We start from the raw sequence: 15,539 nt of genomic DNA, 5'->3' as shown, positions 1-15,539 counted from the left end.
ACGTCACGGGAGCTCCCAACTGTGAGAAGTTGGGTCGTGTGCACTTTCCAGAGAGGAGGGGCCCGGGGAGGCCCAGCAGATGCAGTGTCAGAGCTGAGAGCAGAGCCAGGCGGGATGCACTTGGGAGAGAATAGCTTCCCCTCAGCACACAACTACCTCCGGGAGGCTCCCCAGGCCAACTTCAGCAAGCAGTGGCTAATGAAAACAGGCCTTATAGCTTATCAGCTGGATAAATTATGAAATTTATTTATATTTCACCTTTTAAAAGCCAGAACATAACAAATTTCACTTTCTGGAAAGTCATCTTATTAGAAATACATGAAGTGCACTTAATACAAGGAAATCAGTTTCTTGGTACCACCAGCGAGACGGACATGCTCTCATCAGTTTCCTCAAATGAAGGTTTTGCCAAATTTCCCTCTAAACTTAGACCGAGATGATCTCAATTCAGGGAGGTCTGAGTGAACTTTTTCCAGAAAATACAGTAAAGAAGCTGACCATTGACATGTGGGCCCTCTCAAGCAACAGCACATTAGAAAAAATTATTCTGCCCCAGAAGGGCCCCATCTTTGCTGGTTACCAGGCATCAGCAGCTCTTACTGGCAGGTGGGAAGGGCCCACAGCAGCAGTGCTCAGGCCTAAAGCCCTCTTTCACTTGCAACCTCAGTCACTGACCAGAAAAAACTTCCATATTCAGACTAGAGAGGTCTGACATGAAAAACAAACTTAAACCCAGACGCCTTTTGGTGGCTGAGAGGTTCTGCCCCTCAGATTAGACTGACAGCACTTAGCTTTGTATTTATTAAAATTCATGAAACATGCTGACCCTCAAGCTTCGCGAGCTGTTACCAAAGCAAGTTTCCGGCAGACAGCGCTTCTATTAACAAGTGCTGCCAGGAGACGTGAGGTGGCTTCTGAACAGTATGTCTCGTCAGAAGAGACAGCAAGCTGTGACGCTGGGTATCCTGCAGCCTCTCTCTGCTTTAGAAGGCAGGTTTTCATACACTGATTGACAAGCTGAAACCAGTTTCATAAGGAAACCACTCATGATAGAAAAGCAACGTTCATTTAAGCTAAGTTACCAAATAAAAGAACTAGGATCCACTGGAACCCCCGAACCTCTTCCTTCTTCATCTGAGGACTCCTTTTCGTGCTTCAAGGACAAGAATGTAAGCAGCTCCCAAACAGAGAGGTAAAAATGACCCAGTCACTTGAAAAATACCTCATTAGTCAGAAAATTTGAACCAGAAAGCTATGGCCCTCCCACCTCTCAAAGCCGACCCTTCTCCCTCACTTATGGATAAATGGAGTTTAACCTTTCTAACCTAGAAACATTTATTTTCACTAAAAATATATGGTTACACCTTATCCTAGAAAGGCACCATGCAGGCATTTAAGACTGAACCAGTTAATTCTAAGGGTGTGCAGGAGTGGTAGGAAAATATCACTAATCAAAACTTCCAGCATCGGACCATGCTAAACCCAAAACAATCACCCCAATCTGCCTTTTCAAATGGTCCCCAGCAGGGAACTCTGGCTTTTGGCAGCTGCTGCCAAGGAGCAGCTCCCAGGAACTTCACCAGCACAGACGGAGCCCCACTGCTGGCCAGAGGCACCACTGCCAGAGCCCACACCCCTCAGGGACAAGGAGAGGAGACGCTTGTCTCATTTGTGCTATTCACGACCCAAAAAGGTCCTGGCTGGCTGAGAGGACCTGAGAGATGAACACCGGGCGGGAGGAACAAGTGTGAAACAAGGACAGGTGGAGAAGCTGGGTTCTCTATCAGAGGAGGAGCCATAAACGACCAGACATGACAAACAGGGTTAACAGGAGGAGAAGAGCCCAAAGGAGAGGAGGGCTCTGATCTGGGGACCTGCTCCCTCTTGGAAGTGACCCTATCTAATACCACACTCACTTCCAGGTCTGCTGTACACTGAAGGTGTGAGAGTCACACGCTTCACGCCAACATGTAACGGAAGCCCTGGAGCACGAGCGGACGGCAGAGGCTGCTCACTGATCTATGATGGAGCGCTGCAACACCTGGTTCATCATGTCCTCTTCGTCCACATCGTAATCCTAAGGGCAGAACACAGACACTCAGCCTCAGCAACGGTCCGCAGCTGCAAAGACTCACTTTCAGGAGGAGGAGCAGGGCCAGCCGAGTGGGGGGCTCTGGAGAGGGCTGCCAGGGGCCAGCTCCCAGCTCCATGGTTGGCGATGCCGGCCAGGTAACGTTGGGAAATTGCCTGATCTGTCCGTGCTCTGCTGCCTCATCCTGACGATGGAACTAACGATGGCTCCATCAGACAGGGATGGTGAGGACCAGAGACACCCGAATGGAGCCTGGCTCGGACCAGGTGCGCAAACTTGGAGTGCACTGTAGGGAAACTAGTCTTTTTAGTTCAGTGAGGCAACACCATCTATTTGGGCACTACCTGGGAATCTCATCCATCCTTACAGCATTAACAACAAGGACTGTCATTCTGAAGTCTGAGTTTCAGACACTCTGTTAGACAGAGAATAAATACTCTTTATGGCAACTCAGGAAAGAGTCACACTTTCCATCTCAGGTCCTGAAATACAGCCACTGAGACTGAACACTGCTCTAAAATCCTACCTTCACACCTATATGTGCAAATAAAAAAAAGGTTTACTTCAAGCCGTTGGCCACATTTATCTATCACTATAATGCTAAGACAAGAGTGTGCCCCGTCAAAACCACTCGGCTCTAGGGAAAGGACACAAACCTGATGGCCACACTTGGCTAGTGGATGTGTTTTGTTTGACCTAAAGTACTTTAAAAAACAAATATGTGGGGGCTGGCCCCGTGGCCGAGTGGTTAAGTTCGCGCGCTCCGCTGCAGGCGGCCCAGTGTTTCGTTGGTTCGAATCCTGGGCGCGGACATGGCACTGCTCATCAAACCACGCTGAGGCAGCATCCCACATGCCACAACTAGAAGGACCCACAACGAAGAATATACAACTATGTACCGGGGGGCTTTGGGGAGAAAAAGGAAAAATAAAATCTTAAAAAAAACAAAAAACAAAAAACAAAACAAATATGTGACACTTCATATGAAATTCTGCATTTCCAGCATCTTGGGGTTGGAGGGGGTGGAGGGAATAGTAACATAGGGCCTGTATCTCCCCATGACCACAATCGGCTGGAGTTGACGGCAGCATAACATGAGCCATACACCGTGCAGCCTGCAAATCCTTATGAGGACCATTTCCATTACCTGCCTGCTCCCTGTGGGGACCTGAGCTTAAGGATCCCAAACCAGGTTCTCTAACAGATAGAAACTACATATAACAAAGGAGTGTGGGCAAAAATTTTGGAAAAAACAAACAGGAGCAAGCTTTCGCTCTGTCTCAGTCTAATGACTGGCCAGTTCATCTTCTTAACCACCACACCCCGAAGGCTCTGGGGTGCACCCCGCACAGCCACCGTTCTAGCAAGTCGTCATGTCAAAGACTCAACAACAGGGCCCACAGTTCTCCAGGTTAGAGAAGAGGGGTAGGCGCGCTGCTCCCTCAGGGGAGGGAGCAGAGCCTGGGCTCCAAACTCACCACAAAAGTGTCGTAAGAAAACTGGTGCCGGCGCTGGATGTGCTCTATGAAGTTGGCGCTCCGATAGTTGGGGTCTCCCCAGGGCATCGAGGCACATATTGGACAGACCTTTCAACAAAGAAGTGTGGTCTTAGGCACCTGACGTCTGAGCTGACGTTAGCCCTCTGTGGCCTGTGTCTGGCCTCCTTTCTTCCAGGACAGCTTTCCTGACACACTAGTCCAGGGCCTGGTCACTCCTTCATGGGCACACTCACATCCCAGAAAACACCGCCAGTCTCCTACTCAAGTGAAACGACACGCAGGGTGGGTAAAGGCTTAAGCCATGGTACCACCCTTATCTGATCCTCTGCTGTGGTCAGAACAACGTGTCAGCCCAGTGGGGGTCTAGGTTACGGCTTCCAACCCAGCACAGAAAATGATCCAAAAGCACAAAGAAAACCAAGGAAATGACAGATGAGCAAGGTTCCAAGGAAGTAAAACTAGCCTTATGTGCTATTTTTACAAAGTAAATGCCCAGATGAGGGAGCTCAAGCTGAAAAGTCCTCATACAAGAGGCTGATTTGGGCTTTGAAGACTGGGAGGTGTTTAGAAAGACAAAGAACGTGAAAGGTGTTCCAGAAGAGAGGCAGAAGCATGGAGACAGCCTTATAGGCAAATGGCCAGAAAATCAGCCTGGCTGGAATGGAAAATTCAGAGATGGGCAGAGAGGAGCTGGGGCAGGGGGAAGCAGTAGACATAAATGGTCTCGCTTGGAGATGAACCCTCACTATTTACAAGGAAGACAGGGTGACAAAGGGGGCTGGCAAAATATCACTCTTGTGAACAAAGGGCAGAGGACGCCGGGTGGAAGAGTTAGGCAGGCAGCTGGAGCACAGGTCAGGACCAGAGCCTGAGGAGGAGGTGCCCCCAAAGGGAAGGGCTGAGACACTAACAGTTAGGGAGCTCTGCAGAAGGAGGGGAGACAGAAGATAGGGCCAGGGCTGCAGGAAGAGAGGCTCCGCCACAGACAAAATAATCAGAGGGATTTCAGGAAGCCGAAGGGGGAAATGGAGAAAACTAGCTTGCAGGACCAGAAACTGCAGAATAGTTTAGCAGTATCTATCAAAACCATGAGTGCGCTTAAGCTTTGACCAAATTAATCCACATCTAAGACTTTATTTTATAGATATATAAACTTAGGCAAAGACATGTTGAAATTCATGGCAGCCTTTTAAAACTTCAAAACTACAAAAAAGTAGCTAATAGTTTGATGAACCATCTGTTACCCCAACACCTAGCTTTAAGTCTGGCATACTCATTTCAGCAAAAAGGGAAGCAGCCTAAATAAGACCCAGCTATCTCAGTACAGTCCTAAAAACAGGTATTGCCCTTTACAAATACAAATACAGTAATTCTTCAGTAGCATTTTATATCCAGTCCTGAATCCAATGTCCTGATAGTGTCTGGGACTAACCTGATGCTCCTCAATAACGGACCAGTTAAATCATGGCACAGTCAAGTAAGGGCAAACTGTGAAGCTCATTAAAAAAGAAGCAGATTTACATGTACTGATATGGAGCAGATGCCCAAAACATTGGTTATTACAGTGTGTAGACTACATGGTCATTTCCATAAAAAGAGGGACAAAAAAAGCAACATTCATGATGCTTGTCAGAACTTCTAATTTCTCCAAAGTAGAGTATCAAGACTGAGAAATCTGGGCCAGCCCAGGGGCATAGTGGTTAAGTTCACATACTCCACTTCATGGGCCGGGGGTTCGTGGGCTCAGATCCTGGGCACAGACCCACACTCACCAAGCCATGCTGTGGTAGCATCCCACATACAAAAAAACAGAGGAAGACTGCCACAGCAATTGTTGTTATTAGCTCAGCAACAATCTTCCTCAAGCAAAACGAGGAAGAGTGGCAACAGATGTTAGCTCAGGGCCAATCTTCCTCATCAAAAAGAAGAAAAAAAAAGGACTGAGAAATCTTCTGATTTTTAAAGGCTAGGGAAATTAAAATATGTATGGGCCAGAGATATCCCATAGGCTGCCAGTCTCTGACCTCAGATGTAGATCAGACAGCTCTTGAGAAAGAATAAGGAAGAGAGAAGAGAGGAACGCAGACCTGATACTTTTAACTCGGCTAAAAGCAGGATTCAGGGTGATCTGTGGAAAGGATGGGGACAGTTCACACCAGGAACTGAAGGCAAACTGAGTGCCCAGAAGAACCTGAAGAGCCTGCGTGCCTAGGAGCACACCGTCCGGCTGATAATGGGGCCCACAACGGGCCCCGCCGGCCCAGGCCCTTAGCGTGGGGAGTTGGGGAAAGCAGACAGAGGGGACTCGTCTGTGGACGCTGCAGCAGCTCAGCATTCAGAGCCCAGGGAGCCCAGTGTTACAGTGGCTGTAGTGACCAAAATTTGGTCTCGGCAAAGAGTTCAAAAAGTCAAGAGAAGATTCAAGGTATTTTCGAATAGGCCAGCTATACCTTAAGATTTAGGAGAGAGAAATAAAGAATACTACCAGGCCTAATTCCAGCAAAACCTCACGCAAAGTCTGAAGTCTGCGTACAACCTCTTAGAGCAATGGAGCTGAAGGCTGCCCAGAAAACTAGGTATATGGTTCAAGGGAAGCAGTCTGAGACAAATGGGAAAACTGAAGGAAAACTGCACGGAAGCTGGGTTAAGACCTAGTCTGTTAATGACATCAAGAGGGAAGGAAGCGGAGGGGAGCTCTGCTGACACAGACCAAATTCAAACATTTTTTTTTTTTAAGATTTTTATTTTTCCTTTTTCTCCCCAAAGCCCCCTGGTGCATAGCTGTGTATTTTTAGTTGTGGGTCCTTCTAGTTGTGGGTTGTGGGATGTGGGACGCCGCCTCAGGCTTGATGAGCGGTGCCACGTCCATGCCTAGAATTTGAACCAGCGAAACCCTGGGCCACTGAAGCAGAGTGCACGAACTTAACCACTCGACCACTGGGCCGGCCCCCAAACACTTTTTTCAAAAAAGAAACTACACGTGGACACCAAGGGATCCAAGTTAACGTTACCAAAAACAGGGCCAAAAGACTTCATATGACCCTTAACGTGGCACCTGGAGGAAACGCTGCTTACAGAGCATCCCAGTATCTAATCATGAAGAAACAGACAAACTCAGATGCAAGGACACTCCACAAAACAACTGGCCTGTCCTCGCTAAAAACGTCAAGGTCACGAGCCAGCCCCGACGGCCTAGTGGTTAAAGTTAGGGGTGCTCCCCTTCAGCAGCCCAGGTTTTCATCCTGGGCATGGAACCTCACCGCTCGTCTGTCAGTAGCCACACGGTGGCGGTGGCTCGCATAGAAGAACTAGGACCTACAACTAGAATCTACAACCACGCACTGGGGCTTTAGGGTGGGGGGAATAAAAAGAAAAGAAAAGAAAAGGGAAGATTGGCAACAGGTGTTACTCAGCACGAATATTTCCCAGCAAAAAAAATGTCAAGGTCATGAAAGACAAAGAAAGGCTGAGGACCAAAGAGACATGACAATGAAATGTAATACACAGACCCAGGATGTGGGGCAGGGGAAGATGCTATGAAGGACACTACAATGGTTAAGATTTAAACATCAATTCCACATTAGCTATTAGATTCTATCAATGCTATGTTTCCTGAGTGTGACAATTAAACACAAAAAATGTGGTTTTGCAAGAATGTAAACTACTCTTAGGAGATATAAGCTGAAATATTCAGGGGCAAAGGGTCATGAAATCTGTAACTTACTCTTGAATGGTTAGCAAAAAATATGTATATAGAGAGTATGGTTAAGCAAGTACAGTAAAGTGCTATTAATCTGTGAATCTAGGTAAACAGTACATAGCAGTTCACTCTACTGATTCTGTAATTTTTCTGTAAGTTTGACTTTTTTTCCATAAAAAGTAAAAAAAAAAAAAAAAAAAAGTTACTCTTACCACAGATTTGGTATCCGTGCTATGGGACAACTTGCAGTGTTCCACAAGTCCTTCTTGATCAAAGTTCTTTTCAGGACAGTAAGGGCAAGGAAAGGTATAACGGTTTGGGACATTCCTGGAAGATGAAAGGCAGGAAAAAAAAAGAAACCGCTCTGTGAGCACCTTTCCACACAACTTCAACCACTGTAGCCCCAAAAAGGAGCAAAGTTACCAGACGTGTTACGACAGCGATTCTGATGATCACTTTAGAAGCAAGTCAACTCTTCTGAAAACACAGCATGGCTAGTATTTGAAATGAACATCAGACAGTCCTTCTCTACACCCCCCAACAAAAACTGACATCAGCCTTAGCCAGCGTAACAATTACACCTCCACCTTCCAAAACTCGTACAACTAGACCCTTGGACATGCAAAGTGGCCAATGTCTTTGTAGCAAAAGATGGCCTCCACCTAAGGGAGTGACTGAGTCATTTACCTTGGCTGAAGGGATGCATCCTTGGTGGTGGCCTTCACACCTTCCATGATGTAATTCTGGTATTTGGAACAAGTAGCCACGTGGGCCCGGATCTTGGATAGGAAGAACTTAGACGGAAGAATCAGAGCCCACAGGTTAGTCAGGACCCTGTACCAGGTCCACCACAGTCCCAAAGCAAGGGCAAGAAGACCACTAGACCCACAACACCCTGGCAAACACCCCCAGACTCCTGGCTGTGCTCAGGTGGCTGAAGGGTTTCTGTGAATACCAACAATGACGTTTCACTTGATCAAACTAGGTGACCTGCTTCTACTCTAAAGTGACTCTCCTGGAGGCATGTTTCCTTCACAACGTGCTCTCTGCTCACAGACACATCCCAAACCCAGTGAAGTTTCCGAGTTTTCCACACTAGCACTTAAATTAGTCTCCTCACAGCAAGCCAAGAACCACACTCCATTATGTGCAGCAGAGAAACAGGATCGTTTATGTAAAAAGGACAAAGGCTAGTAATCCTAGTTAAAAGTACAAACTGCCAGACCATGATAAATGATCTTAAAAAAACCTGAAATCTGAATTCCATTTCTCCCATAAAATCTAGTCTTCGCAAGAAGGAAAGAGAAAAGAAAACCCAGAGAATAGTGCTTCATCACAGGTGTTCTAAAAAGAAAGAAAAGTGTAAGGAATGAAGAAAAGGGGGAGGTAAAGGGAAGATAAACATTTTTGGAAGTATAATATACCTGGAGGTATAATATGATACAATCGCTAATCTTTAAAATGGAGGAAATGAAAAGTATACAGAAAAAAGTCAAAAAACCCATGATGCACACATAAAGAAAGATGAAGGTAACAGGAAATTTATTTTAGTATCTTGAGTTTCCAAGTTAAAGAAAACTGCAAGAAAAAAACAAAAAGTTTCAACATTTGAGCTCTGGCTTTCCCTGATGCTTCTTTCTGTCTTACTTCCAGCTAAAGAACTGACTTCAAGCTGTCAATCAAAGAGCTCACAATTAGAAGGGATGGGAAATGGCCCTATTCAGAACTGCAGCCACTGTCCACCCCAGCACGAATCCGCTCTGAAAGGAAGGAGGTGCTAAGGTGTATCCGCTCTTTGGCTCCCATATCAAGGTGTTAAAGTAATGAAACTGACATGCAAGGCTGTCCAATAAGTCACTAAGTGAAAAGAAGTTGTATAAATATATATTACAGTATGATACATCCTGTTTCGTAAAAAATCCTACATTTGTGTTTGTAAAAATCCTACATCTGTGTTTGTCAAAGGGCAGAAAATGTTTTGCAGCCTTCTAAATTGAACCACTTTTAAAGAGGTAACCTCTGGAGTGGGGAACAAGCCTACATTATTTTATATTTTTGTATTGCCTGGAATTAACAATCATAATAATTTTAAAGCCAATTAGGCTACGTATATCTCTTGGAAAATAAGACAGTAGTATTTCTTCTCTGCAGTTATAACAGGCATTAAAGTAAATATACTTGACTCTAACATGATTATACAAAAGAGCATGGAGGCATGTCAAATGTTAGATATTGCTATTATAATCAAATGACTTCATATTGACCTTTGTATCATCAGTCCTCCCTATCAAGTGCTAAAAAGGCGAACAATTAAATTTTGTACCTAAATGAGATAGATCATAAAATTCCCCCTCTAACTCATTGCAGCAGATAACTTTGTGTCATTGACTTCATTTTATATTTTAAACAATTAAGAAATATCATTGTCATTATATTCTAATTAAAATTGTGCATAATGCTTTGGAAAGATGGGGGTGTTTTATAGGAAAAACCTGGGCTAACTGATTTCTATGGCTTTCAAAGTTAACATATGTAATATCCTAAACCAATTCTTAAAAAAAAAACCCAATAAGTTTACCAAAACGAAACAGCACAGCCATTGCCACAGATAACTGGCATGCACACATGCTGTTAGTCACCTAGTCATGCTCTCACTTCAGAAACAACGTGGCAACAGCCTGACGTTTTACCCCGGCTCATCACAAAGACACTGACTCTTCGTTTTACTTCCACATACATTTTTACGGCAGCCATGGCAAGAAGTCTCTGTGCTCTCAATCTGCCGCTCGAGCTCCACGGCTGGGACGCCAGGCGCCAGAGGGCTGCGACACACCCCACAGACAGGCTTCTTCGGCTTCAGACATTCCTGCAGGCATGCAGAGCAAAAGCTAGAACAAGACATACAGAGAACCTGCATCATGCATTGTGGAGACAAGACAACAAAAATGGATACACTTTTCAAAAGACAGCAATGAATAATGGATTAAAAACATCTTGCTCCCTACCCCCAATTCAAATACTGAGTCCTCCTAGGCCAGAAAAACAGCACCGGGGGTTGCCGGGCAAAGAGCACACAGGCCCAGCAAGAGAAACAAACACGAAGTGCCATGACACACACTGAAAGGTGTCATGGTGCAGCCTTCCAACCTTCGCCTTTGCCACTGATGGGTCTCGGTGGGGTTTCCTAAATCTCGGTTTCTCCTCTGTGAAATGGAGATGGTAGCACATACCTCTAGGATCGTAGGAAGGATGGAATATGTACAGCAGCCCACAAATACAATGTCTAGCACACGTGAAATGCACCGCAAACAGGAGCTGCTACCATTAGAAGTGAATGCAAAGCAGAATGGGAACACAAAGACATGAGCAACTAGGCTGCTAAGACTAGAGGCAGCATCCACAAAAGAGCCTTAAAAGAAAGAGGTCAGCAGGCAGAGGAAATGAAAACCATTCCAGGCCCTCAGACTCAAAAATTCATGATGCATCTGAGGAAGAAGTGTAACACTTTTCCTCATAAGCAGCAGGGACCCAGATGTTCAAAGCAAGGTATCAACGAGACCAAAGCCTAGTTTTAGGAAAATGGCTCTGGGGTGATCATGGACAAGAGAGTTGTGGGCTTTTAATTATTTTTTTAGGTGAGGAAAGATGAGAAGAGACTTGAAGTAGAAACCAAACAGATGGCTAAAGGCAAGGGATTGTGAGGGCCTGACTAAGGCGACAGAAACAAATTCAGGAAATGGTTCTGAGGCGGCCTCCGCAGGACTTGAGCACTTACTGAATTTGGAGAAGAAAAGAAGGAAAGTCAGGGACGACTGAGTTCTCTCCTGAAGCCTGGGCAGGTGGTGCTGCTGGGATAAGGTGCACAGAAAGAAGGGATAACAAGGCATGGGAAGAGCCCGGCCGCATACCCACCCGGACAGACTTACGGCAGGATAACCAAATCCGCCAGGAAGAATTCAGGAGACACAATCAGAGGTAATCTGCACATTTGACAGTTTTTTAGGGTTTCTAAGAATTTTATTCCTCTTTGTCATTAAGCTAGATGGTAATGCTGCTAGGCAGAATTCTAGACCAGGCTGGGAGAAGGTGGGGTTCTACTGACTCACCACTCAGGGCACAGCAGTGAGCTAAACAAAGCCTCTGTCCTCATGGCGCGCATACTCAAGGGTGGAGAAAAACACAAGTGTGAATTTCAGATAGTGATGAAGTATAGGAAGGAAATGAAGCGAAGCAAAGAGATGAGCTCTCTTTGTCGATCATAGGAAGCTTCTTCAAGAAGGTGATATCTGAGCTGAGACCTAACTTCAAGGAGAGAACCACACAGACCTGGATGCAAAGAGTTCCACACAGAGATGACACCAAGTGCAAAGCGGGGTCGGAAAGGCAGAAAGGAAGGCTGTCAGGGTCATCATGTAGACCACAGCGAGAGGGTAGAGGGTAGGCGATGAGGTTGGAGAAGCAGACAGGCCTTGTGGCTATCACTTACTGTACTTCTTCTCAAGGGCAGATCACAAGATAAACTCAAGAGAGCACAGAGGGTCCCAGAGAGCATTAAAAAACCAAACCCAGCTTGCAGATAAAAGTAACTCGCAGCCTCCCTTCAGGCACACACCCAGATACAGCTCATCAATCAAACATTTGTGGGCCACTCTGTGCCTGAGTCATGCCCAACAAGTGAGCCTGCTTTGAAACGGTCCTTACATCTTGGGCTGGCTTTCAGTTTCCATTTCCTTAACGGGCCTTTTTCTAGTTCAGCCTTCTGGATGCAACCTTTCCTGTTACTGTGCTATGGAGAAAGTCCCTTCTCTTGGGCACCCAGCCACCTGCCCTTCTCCAGCTGTATTCCACTAGATTGGAGAAGGTTACAGTCATTCAGGGCTTGAAATATTTTCTAAAAACCCTATACCCCAGCCACAGCTTCAGTGATGTTCAAGTTTTCAAGCACAAATGTTAGCAAAAATCACCTTGGCAGAGCAAAAAGCACCTGGCTGGAGCTAAGGGAGACCTGCGCTGCCCTCACAGGTGCATCCATCTGTCTTCAATCAGCAGTGAACTAATGAACAAGCGCAACTAGTATGGTGAGTATAGCAAAAAGCCAAGGTTTGAATCCTAGTACTGCCCCTTGACCTCTGACCTAGGAAAGGTTCGCCTGGCTCAAGGAAACCTCAAATTTTCTTGCTCTTCGGTTGGTAAATTGTGCTGGGTCAAGTCTCTTTAAAAATGTTGACTGTAAATGAAACCCACTGAATTAATCCAAGATTAGCTAAATGTAATAAGGAGGGCTGATCCAAGGAAAAGAGGACTCAATGAGAAAGCTAACTAGACTCACTTCCACTCTCACCAAGTTTGCTTCCCTCACTGACTTTTTGGTTCATTCACCCATTACCTGATCACACACCCCGCCCCGGTTTGACCCTTAAAACACCCTCCCACCGCACAACGAATTTTCACAGTAGTTGGAACATCTGTTAGTACTTACTTCTCATCAATCCACTGGCTTGTGAACTCTGAGGGCAGAGGTGTTTCTTACTACGCCCCACGATTTTGGCACGAGGCGGGCACACAAATATTTTAGTGGGTTGACTATAAGATGGGAAGATGGATGCTCAGAAACTGTGCTGGGCACTGGGGATACAGAGAGGGGCAAAACAGATACGGCCGCTGCCCTCATGATCCCTAAGTTTTGCTCTGAGCAAGGAAAGAGGAAGCCCCAGGAGAGAAGCAGAGAGGTAACGTAAACGGGGATGGTGATAGGGAGGTCACTTAAACTGGGACTTGAGTCTGAGAAGGATCTGGGGTAGGGGCGCGGGAGGTGCAGATGGGGGGGAAGAGTTCCAGGCTAACTGAACTGCGAGCAGGAACAGCCTGAGGCCAGAAACAGCTCGGTGTACTTGAAGACGCAAAAAAGCAGTCGGTGCGCCTAGGAGCCCTTGCCAAGGTGCCAAGTGTTCTCTGGGCTGGCAAACAGATGCGTGCAGTCCACCTGGGAGGAGTGAGACCAGGGTGGGCCCGGCTTAAACCAGCCGCAGTTCCCTGGCCTGCAAGACGTCTGCCAACCCCCTTCCCCTGCGGGACTGCTGCAAAAATAATGCCCGAGAGGCCCAACAGGTGCCTGTACCGCCCAGTGACCAGTAAAAGGGGTCCAAAGGCCAATGCCAAGGCGATGCCATGATAAGCACTGAGCGAGGCCAAAGAGCAAAAGCCGACTCCAAGCGGCAAGAAGCAGGCGGCGACTTTCCACAGTTCCCTCAACTCAGGTGTGTGTGTGTGTCCCATGGAGTGAGGCTTCGACTCCAATCCGGCCAAGCTCAGAGCACCCACGCCGGCCCAGGACCTGTGCCGGACGCGTTCACCCCCGTCTCCTTAGTCGTCGCGGCCGGCCCATCCGCAAAACGCAGGCCGCGAAGGCGTCCCCTCAAAGGGCACGACGCACACCTCGTCCGCAGCAAGCAGGAAGGCTACACCCCCGATCCGCCCGCTCCAGCCGCGACCACAGTCCCGGGCGGGCCGCTCAGGTCCTCCCCGGACTTCCCTTTTGTCCCTCCAGGCCCGCCAGCGTTCTCCAACTCCAGCGCCCGTTAGACTACCCGGAGCGCCGGACGCGTGCCCCGCACGCCCCCGACCTCAGGGGATGCAGACCCCCAGAGGGGCCCGCGGCTCTCCGCGGCAGACGGCAGCCCGCCGCCACGCGGGGGAAGGGGCCTGACAGGCCGCCCGGGACACCGCAGGCGCTCGACGCCAGCCCGGGGCGGCCGCCTTCCGCGGGCCTCCGGAGCCCGGACGGCCCCGCGGGGACGCCGCGTCAGGCCGGTCCTCTCGCTCCCGCGCCGGGCCCCTCCCCGCCGGGCCTCGCCCCTCCGCCCCGCTCCCTCTCAGCCCCGCGCCCCCCGACCAGGCCCGACCGCGCTTACACGTGTCCGCAGGGCACTTGCACCGGCTTCTCGTACACCTCCAAGCACACGGGACACGTGAAGCGGCCCAGGGGGTCGGCCTCCGCCGCGGGTCCCGCCAGCGGAGCACCAGCCGCCGCCTCCTGCACTTGCGCCGCCATCTTGCCGTCGCAGAGCAGGGCGCAGCCGCGGCCGAGGAGGAGGAGCGCGGGGGGCGGGGCCGGGGCGACGCGTGCGCGCGAGGGGCGGGGCGCGCGGGGCCGGGGCTCGTGGGAGGAGCGCCCGGCTGGGGGCGGGGCTACTGGCTAGGCCGAAGGAAATCTGGAAAATGTGGAAGCCAGATCCCGAGCCTCGCAGAATTAGAATGGGCTCTGTCCTTCGGCCACTGTTTCCCATATTTAAATCTTTATTACTGTTACTTAATATTACGCACTATTACTTAATATTTCTCTTCAAATCGAGTTGCTCTGTCTTTAAGCTTAAGCAAACAGGTTTTAAAGGGAGATCTTATATCACTCCCGAGGTACTAACAGAAAATCAGCATCACTTATTTTAGAAGGGCACTGCAAAAATACACTGGAAACAAAGCAATACTATTTATTTTTTTGAGGAAGATCAGCCCTGAGCTAACACCTGCTGCTAATCCTCCTCTTTTTGCTGAGGAAGCCTGGCCCTGAGCTAACATCTGTGCCCATCTTCCTCTACTTTATATGTGGGACGCCTACCACAGCCTGGGGTTGACAAGCGGTGCACAGGTCCATACTGGGATCTGAACCCGTGAGCACTAGGCCGGCGAAGTGGAACACGGGAACTTAACTGCTGCGCCACAGGGCCGACCCCGAAAACAATACTATTAATTCATGCTGGGTACTGTTGGCGCTGGAAAGGCAGATGAGCCATTATTGGAGAGGCGTTGAAGACAAGCTGTCACCACACTGAGACTTCCCAGTGGAAGCAGAAGGAATGGGCAGCGTCGTCCTCCGTGAGTGAACATTGGGTAACGTCGTGCTCACGCGTCTCCTGGTGATGGGGTCCAGCTCCTGCTCAGAGCAGACGGAAGCTGAGGCTCGAACAGCTCGACTAAACCTCAGTCTCACAAGAAAGGGGTGGGCCTAGAACCCAGATGTTTTGAATCCCAACTGTCTCCACTTTCACTGCACCAAACCAGCTCTTGTAAACAGCCCATTTAACACAAGACTCATCTTTTTAAAAGGCAGCTCTGCTAAAATTCTACATGGTTCTTTTAACCAGAGAATTCAATGGTCAATTAAACCTCCATCCTGAAAGGCCACCAAGGGCTCACAATAAGGAGTCTACAGAGGAGAAATAAATGGTGTTTGTTAAGCCAGGTTAATTGA

At 48.2% G+C, this 15,539-nt stretch overlaps 1 protein-coding gene across 2 annotated transcripts; it reads right to left on the bottom strand.

Moving 5' to 3' along the window:
• Positions 1-221: 221 nt before the first annotated feature.
• RNF114 (ring finger protein 114) lies at positions 222-14,361 on the bottom strand. 2 transcript variants are annotated; one of them, XM_046679230.1, is made up of 6 exons: positions 14,203-14,361; positions 10,029-10,179; positions 7,979-8,085; positions 7,504-7,618; positions 3,571-3,678; positions 222-2,077 (listed from the first exon to the last, which is right to left on the bottom strand). In XM_046679230.1, the coding sequence occupies exons 1-6, from the start codon at positions 14,340-14,342 to the stop codon at positions 2,012-2,014; spliced, it is 687 nt and encodes a 228-aa protein (XP_046535186.1). In that variant the 5' UTR covers positions 14,343-14,361; the 3' UTR covers positions 222-2,011. The 2 variants fall into 2 exon arrangements, with proteins under 2 accessions (XP_046535186.1, XP_046535187.1); XM_046679231.1 differs by lacking the exon at positions 3,571-3,678.
• Between the last annotated feature and the right edge of the window lie 1,178 nt (positions 14,362-15,539).

The sequence above is a fragment of the Equus quagga genome, chromosome 12 (genome assembly GCF_021613505.1).
Source record: "Equus quagga isolate Etosha38 chromosome 12, UCLA_HA_Equagga_1.0, whole genome shotgun sequence".
NCBI classification, from domain to species: Eukaryota; Metazoa; Chordata; class Mammalia; order Perissodactyla; family Equidae; genus Equus; species Equus quagga.
The sequence above is the reverse complement of the archived record's forward strand: the minus strand, read 5'-3'. Positions and strand labels throughout refer to the sequence as shown.